Genomic DNA, 8,712 nt, shown 5'->3' on the forward strand with positions numbered 1-8,712 from the left:
TTTCTTCTTATTTATTTATTTTTTGTCTGATTACAGAAGTAAAATTGGCTGTGAATAGCAATTTTGACTTCTATAAGTCTTGTTTAATTGCAGAATCTGCTTTGTCACACTTAAAGAAAACCATTTTAATGGTTATAGTTTTAATATTTATACATAATATTTATACGTTTATATGTTTAATGTTGTTTTTTGTGGTTCATCCACATCATTTGCAATTCGCCAAGGAATAAGTAGGTCATTGCTTCATTAAACATAAATAAATATATATATATATATATATATATATATATATATATATATATATATATATTTTTTTTTTTTTTTTTTTTTTTTTACTTTAAATCCAGGTTTGTAGTTTCTGAAAAATGTATAAAAATTATTTTTTTAATGAGTTTTTGCTTAAAACAAGAAAAATATCTGCCAGTGGGGAACTCAATCAGTCAATCAATAAACTTAAAAAAACAAGATTTTTCTTATCCCTTTGGTAGATGTTTTATTTGTTTTAAGCAGAAAACCATACTTAATATCTTAGGTTTTTGTATGCCTCAAGCAAATATATCTTGATTTAAGAATGTTTAGATATTTTCTGTTTAAAAAAACTCATTTTTATTGCAGCTGTTAACTTCACAACTTCCTCACAAATTGGCAATAAAATACGGTTTGCTCGCTTTTATATCCAAACTGTGTCAACGGAATTGCATTAAGCACTCGAAATAGGACTGACAAGTGAATTTCTTTTTAAAAGTTTTGTTTGTTTGTGTGTTTTATTTGACAAAATTTTATACATAATACAAAAAAAGTCCACAAAGACTAATTCATACACATTTCAAAACTGTCGAGGATAAAAAATACACAAGAAGGCCTCTGGCTTATTTCCATTGTGGAAATCATAAATGGAGGGCTATCCACATCAAGTTCAGAAACTCACCACACAAAATTCAGTAATACTTTACAAGAAGGTTCGTTAGTTAACATTAATTAACAACATTAGTAAACATGAACTAAGAATGAACAATACTTTTACAGCATTTATTAATCTTAGTTCATGTTAATTTCAGGATTTACTAATGCATTATTAAAATCGCAAGTTTTGTTTGTTAACATTAGTTAATGCACTGTGCACTAACATGAATAAACAATGAACAACTGCATTTTCATTAACTAACATTAACAAAGATGAATAAATAGTGTAATAAAAGCATTGTTCATTGTTTGTTAATGTTATTTAATACATTAACTAATGTTAACAAATGTAAAGTGTTACCCAAAATTCAGAACATCAATGATAAAACAACCATCTTTTAACTTGTATCTCTTGAATACACCCAGGTAAATTATTCCAAGCAACAGTGTATAAAAAATATTTATTTCACATTTCACTCTTAAACCTACAAGGATATATATCATTTCTGCTCGCCCTTGTAGAATGACAGTGAACATCTCTTACAAATAATATTCCAACAGATACTTTGGAACCATTTTCTTTAATGTCTTAAACACCATCAACAATTTTAAAAACGTTACCCTTTTTTCTACTTTTAAAAGACTCATTTTCCTATAATGTTCATCTCGCAAATGCATCAGTGGATGTACAAGTGACAAACTCTTACTTTCCCTTCAGAAAAAGGAGAAAGCTTCAGTCATCAAAAAGAACAACGCCTACGCTGTCGCCGTGGCGAACTACGCCCCCAATATCACCAAGGACACCGTTCTCCCTACCATCGCCAAGGGAAGCGTAGCCGAACAGGGAAAGATCAAAGCCGATGGGAAACCGGCCGAGGCGAAGAAAACCTTCAACAGCGTGAGTAAAATCGACCGTATGTCCCGCATCATGTTCCCGGTTCTCTTCGGGACATTCAACCTGGTTTACTGGGCGACGTATTTGAACAGAGAACCTGTGATCAAAGACATGATGCCCTCTTATTAGACGGTGTCCAGGGTTGCGACGGGTTCCATTAAGCAGGACTAAAGACTAGGCCAAAACCACCCAGGGACTGAATATAATCACGCTCCGACGCTCTTTCCCATCTGCTCCACACAGATGTGTCGTGGATTGTTGCAAGATGCCTTTCTATCTCTCTCTATCTCTCGTCGCTCTTTTCTACAGCTTTTTCAGCAGTGCTTTTGAAATGACATTTGCCTTTGTACATATGTACGTAGTGAAAATGAAAATGACGTGTTATGTTTGTGTTTCGCTCTGTGAGAATCTGACTTTAGACCTCTATCTGTGATATAGACTAGCAAATTATAGTGATTTATTTATTTATTTGATGTAAAAATTAAACCTTTTTGTGATGGTGCTTGTTTTTGAGTAGCCTATAAATATATTTTATTTTTATTTTTTATAAGACCAAGCTCTTTTGTGCTTATGGTCTGATATTTTGTGCTGGGCCCATACACAAAAAAAAAACATGAAATCAACCGTTTACACACATTGCTGTATCTTTACCGTCTGTGATTTTATTTTCTTCTATTGAACCAGGAATGTTCCTTTAACAGCATTTTGGAGTATTTGTTTACTGTCAGTTTTTTGACTACATCCCTTTATAAAGGTCTCTAATGCAGCAGCATGTATCAGGGTTGTTTGGAAAGCTCATTCAACCTGAACTTTGAAGTCAAGAAGAAACCGTAATTGCATGCCATATTACTTCCATAATGTGCCCTATTTTTTAGTAAAATTACTCAACAACAACAAAATGCAAGCTGGGGTTTGATTTTACCCATTGGGGATTTACAGTATTCCATTTCATTTAAAAACAAGACTAACTGATGTTAGCCAACAAGGCTAGAGCTGAAAGCAAATTGTTGTATTTTGATGAAAGATTAGGAATACATATTGTTTAGTCTTAAAAGAAACAGCTCACCCAAAAATGAAATTTGCTGAAAATTCGCTCTAAAATTTTAGGCCATGCAAGATGTATGAGGTTGTGTCTTTATCGGAACAGATTTGGAGAAATTCAACATTAGATTACGTGCTCACCAATGGATCCTATGCAGTGAATGGGTGCCGTCAGAATGAGAGTCCAAACAGCTGATAAAATCATCATAATAATCCACAAGTAACTTTTGGACTGTTTTTGTTTTTGCAGACTGAAGATAAGACACATTTTCACTTGATAAAGTAGTGTTATTGTAATGATCTGTTTATTACAAACATTCAGTTTATGGATTATTATTGTGATGTTGTTATCAGCTATTTGAACTCTCATTCTGACGGTACCCATTCACTGCAAAGGACCCATTGGTGAGCAAGTGCTCCAAGTGTGTTTCGATGACATCTTGAAAGTATTTGAGGGAAATGTTCATTTGTGGATGAAATCTTACTTTAAGAATTAGTCGCAAGAAAGTAAAATGGGTCCATATTACTTTAAACATGACTAGACTTGGTGCGTCATGATTGTACATAAATGTACTATTTCCTAGGCATAGTTTTTGTTCATTATTCTTAAATTGCATATTAATGAACCCACTACAAATACAACCACAAGTTGAGCTTTCCTCACATCCTTCCATCAAAGATGAAGTGCATCATTTTTGATGTTCAGATACTTTCTCCTTGTCCAGGTTTAATGTGAAAACACTATTATAAGACATGTTATAATATATTGCCTTCTTAAAGAGTGAAAACACTGTGGCTTTGTGGCACTTTAAGAACTGTAAGCAGCCTGATATGGGCGGAGCTATTTGTTTTTCAACCAATAGCAGACAGGGAGTGTTTGGAAACAATCTGTTTGGTGCCGGTAATGATGCAGAAATGACACACTTCATCTTTCATGCTGGAGCTAAGGAAATTAGTGAACATGTTAAAAAATTATAATCATGATGATTTCATGTTCAGTAGTTTCCTCATTTTGCCACTGTGCTTTCCTGTAATTGAACTTTTACAGACAATGATTTTTTTGGACCAAAAGACCGAAGTGCTTCAACTACTGCATGTTTACTACAATTGTTTACCCTCTAAAACGAAGCTAAATATTCTTAAAATTCAGTGTGTTACAAAATATGATGCAGTAACATCATATAAATGTCACTGACTCTGAATTCTGCAAATTTCAATTGCCTGTCGCAGTGAAGACAACATTTTTATTTTATTTATTTTTTTGTATATATGTAAGGAATATTTGTTCATGTAGGTGTTGTTATACACTTGTGTGTGATTTACCATGAGCCTGTTTTATGTTGTCTGTTTGTACAGTTTTATACGCAGAAAAAATACGCATTGCAGAGATTTCAGACAAGCTTTTAAGGTATTCATTTTAAGGGGAAAATGTATGATGTTCATTTAAGCATGCTGCAGCCTTTTTGGCTCGATAGAAAATGATCAAAGTGTTTCGGAATGGTATACATTGTTGTTACAATTATTTATTACTATTTATTATTGTTAATTTGTTCATTATAAAAAAAAACTAATTTCTAATGTTTAGGAGTTCATATCAAAGTGTCAATATGTTTTTCAATAATTTTAGCTAAAGTTTATTTAACAATATATTTATTGAAATATATACATATTCATTTATTCTCTTTATTTCTCAGTATTATTTGACATGCTATCATATTAAATCTATTTTCTGTGTGATCATCATATAGTTTGAAGCTCTGCTTTAATTTTTACATTGCTTTGATTGTATTAAATGATGGTTGCATCTTTGTTATGCAGAAACAGTTTGAGCAATAAAAAAAGAAGGGGTGACATGTAAACTTCCTGGCATGGAAAAGAGTTTTCCACACACAGAATGTATAGTTCTCTGTCATTGTCCTGCTAAAAAAGACAATGCAAATACATATTGAATGAAACATCCATGTGCCAGTGGTTCATGTTCTCAGATGGGATGTTTTGAACAGAATGTCTGAATATAATAGGTGATTTTTCTGCATAGGTGTTACAACTGATCTGTCAGTCAGCTTTTAATGACAGCATTATTATTTAAAGGAACATTGCATCCAAAAATAAAATTTGATCTAATTTATCTCACTTACATGGTGCTCTAAATACGTATGCTGTTATTATTTTGGTATTTTTGTGTACTTTTGGAAGGTTTACAGACATGATCACTATGAAGCTACATGAGGATCTTTCAGAAATTCTTCTTTTGTGCACTCTTCAGAAAAAAATACCAGCATATGGGTTTTGAACAACATGAGGGTGAGTAAATGACTGCATTTTCACTCTGGGTGAACTATTCTTTTAATTGAAAATGTGGGGGAAAATCAATGAGTTGTATACTTTTTGAAATGAATCACCAAGATCAGCTAAGTTCTCACTAATGTCTGTTATCATTCTATATAATGAATATGTTGTTTCCTATAATGTAAATGTGAATTTAGGCACATACCAACAACTGAACCGCTTTAGTCCTTTAAGTGATGGGACTCAATTTCTAAATATTGGTACTTTCTCTTTAAAACGTCATTCTACTTACTCTTTCAACAGCTTCTTGCTAAATAAACAACTAGAACAAATATATATGTCTGCTTCTTTTATTTATATGCCTCTTTCAGGGCGTTTTCCAGTATTCAGGAAGGTTAAAATACATGCTTATATACATTCTTTTGCTGTTATTTGCCATTGTTTTGTGCCATGCTGCATAATGACTACAAGAAGATCTTGGGCAAAGGCAAAATATATCAATAGCAAAATAGGTTATGTAGTGTTAAAAAACTGATTATTGAAAGCTTCTTTTTATCCAAGCAATTTAGGAACCGGAAAGGAATAGTTCACCCAAAAATGTAAATCTGCTGCAAATTGACTCATGCTCAGGCCATCCAACATGTAGATGAGTTTATTCCTTTATCAAAACTGATTTGGAGAATTGTAGCATTACATAACTTGCTCACCAATGGATCCTTTGCAGAGAATGAGAGTCCAAACAGCGAATACAAACATCATAATAATCCACAAGTAATCTACACCACTCTGGTCCATTAATTAATGTTTTGTGAAGTGAAAAGCTGCATGTTTCTAAGAAACAAATCCATTATTAATGCATTTTAGCCAAAATTCTAGTCGATAATCCATGATAAAAATCTGTTCTGATGAAGAAACAAATATCTACATCTTGGATGGCCTGAGGGTGAGTAAATTTTCAGAAAATTTTCATTTTAGGGTGAATTATTCCTTTAAGACAAGATCAGGACATGGGCTCATGGAATTCCATCATCAGATACAGGGATTTCCCTCCAAGACTTTTCAGTTGGGTCAGAGGAACAAATTACTATGAGCATGACACACAATAACTCCCCATTCAGATTGATTTTAGCAGAGGAGGCTTCTCTCTGCACTGCAGCTTAACTCTCATCTACTCCGAGGATCTGAGGTCCACTGTCAAATCCATGAGACAATTCCATTAGCAAGACACTGAGGGCAGGAAGTTAATGACCAACGATTTCTAGTGCCTCAATTAGGTCAGGAACGGTTTGAGTCTGAGGTTATTTTTTTTATTTATTTATTTATTTAATACCTTTGCCTTGACCTCAGTTAATAAATGCATAGTCTCTGGCCAGAGCACAGCATACAAAATATGAAATCTGTCAAGAGAGTTGTCCGGGTCATATTAAAAGAACAAAGAAATGATTTACATTTTGCTTTAACAGACAACAGAGCCAATGTTTAGGACCATTATGAATATATATATACAGCGGGTAAAATAAGTATTGAACACATCACCATTTTTCTCACTAAATATATTTCTAAAAGTGCTATCGACATGAAATTTTCACTGGATGTCGGTAACAATCCAATTAATCCATACATACAAAGAAAGCAAAACAAATAAGTTCAGAAATTAAGTTCTGTGGAATAAAGTGGAATGACACAGGGAAAAAGTATCAAACACATGAACAAAAGAGAGGTGCAAAAAGGCTTGGAAAGCCAAGATACACGCTGAAATCTATCAGTAATTAGAAAGCAATCCTGCCCCTTGTCAGTGGAAATTAATATTAGTTGGTTCAAAGGTGGAACAAGGACACCTGGTATAAAAAGGTGTCTCATGACCAACGTGTCACACAAGAAACATTTCACGATGGATAAAAGCAAAGTGCTTTCTCAAGACCTTCACAATGTTATTGTTGCAAAACACACTGATGGCATTGGTTACAGAAGGATTTCTATTCTTCTGAATGTTCCAGTGAGCACTGCTGGGGCCATAATCTGGAGGTGGAAAGAACATCATTTCACTGTAAACCGGCCATGACCAGGTGCTCCTCGCAATATTTCTGACAGAGGAGTGAAAACAGTTGATCATTTGTGGAGAGATTCAGAAAGACCTGGAGTTAGCATGTAGAATTGTTTCAAAGAAAACAATAAGTAATGCACTCAACCACCGTGGCCTGTATGCACGCTCACCATGCAAGGCTCTATTACTAAAGAAAAAGCATGTTGAAGCTCGTTTAAAGTTTGCTGCACAACATTTAGACAAGCCTGTGAAATACTGGGAGAATATAGTCTGGTAAGATGAGACCAAAAATTGTACTCTTTGGATGCCATAATACACACCATGTTTGGAGGTCAAATGGCATTGCACATCACCCCAAAACATCATGGTGTAGCACTGGCAAAATTCATATTGATGAAGGAAGGATGAATTGAAAAATGAACCGAGACACTCTTGATAAAAATCTGCTGCCATCTACCAGGATGATGAAGATGAAATGAGGATGGACATTTCAGCGAGACAATGATCCCAAACACACAGCCAAGGAAACTCTCAATTGGTTTCAGAGAAAGAAAGTAAAGCAGCTAGAATGGCCAGCCAATCACCTGACTTGAATTCAATAGAAAATCTACGGAAAGAACTAAAGATCAGAGTTCATAGAAGAGGCCAATGGAACCTTCAAGATTTGAAGACTGTTTGTGTGGAAGAATGGGCTAAAATCACAGCTGAGCAATGCATAAGACTAGTTTCTCCATACAGGAGGCGTCTTGAAGCTGTCATCACCAACAAAGGCTTTTGTACGAAGTATTAAATCGATTTCAGTAAGCGTGTTCAATACTTTTTCCTTGGGTCATTCCATTTTATTACACAGAACTTAATTTATGAACTTATTTGTATTGTTTTCTTTGTATGTATGGATTACTCAGGTTGTTACCGACATCTGGTGAAAGTTTCATATCAACTGCACCTTTAGAAATATATTTAATGTGAAAAATGGTGACATATTCAATACCCGCTGTGTGTATATATATATATATATATATATATATATATATATATATATATATATATATATATATAATTCAAAAATAATTATTTTTGGACTCATACGTTTGTTCATTTATTTCACTTAAAGATTTTAAGATTTATGTGTTTGAATTACTTATAAAATTTCTGTCCATTTAGACAGTTTGCATGCATATTTAATTATATTTTCAAAATACATTTATTCAAATTGCTTAGAATAAGTATATACAATATAATATATAATATTAATATAACAATACTGTTTGTTGTGGGGGGTGAGAGTGTGTGAGTGTGTGAGTGTGTGAGAGAGAATGTTTCATTTATGCATCACTGGCATGCATCACATTAAGTTTATTAGTTTATGTTTTAGTCTATGTTAAAACTGTAATTCACATGGAAACTATTTATTGGAATTTATTTGCAATTCAAATAATTTAAATAATTTTTTAAGTGCACTTTCCTGTTTCCTGTCTTTAATTTAAAAAATGTATTAGTTATTTTTACTATAATATAATGCAACTGAGAATATGAAGTA

The 8,712-nt window shown here is 33.3% G+C and overlaps 1 protein-coding gene across 5 annotated transcripts in view; it reads left to right on the top strand.

Moving 5' to 3' along the window:
* Positions 1 to 5,451, top strand: part of LOC131553528 (gamma-aminobutyric acid receptor subunit alpha-2) — a 102,784-nt gene extending 97,333 nt beyond the window's left edge. For all 5 annotated transcript variants that reach the window (XM_058798258.1, XM_058798256.1, XM_058798259.1 and 2 more), the window contains one exon: positions 1,622 to 5,451. In XM_058798258.1, coding sequence (XP_058654241.1) covers positions 1,622 to 1,927 — 306 coding nt within the window. In that variant the 3' untranslated portion in view covers positions 1,928 to 5,451. The remainder of the gene's footprint in view (positions 1 to 1,621) is intronic.
* The last annotated feature ends 3,261 nt before the right edge of the window (positions 5,452 to 8,712 follow it).

Source organism: Onychostoma macrolepis, chromosome 14, assembly GCF_012432095.1.
Source record: "Onychostoma macrolepis isolate SWU-2019 chromosome 14, ASM1243209v1, whole genome shotgun sequence".
In the NCBI taxonomy this organism is placed as follows: domain Eukaryota; kingdom Metazoa; phylum Chordata; class Actinopteri; order Cypriniformes; family Cyprinidae; genus Onychostoma; species Onychostoma macrolepis.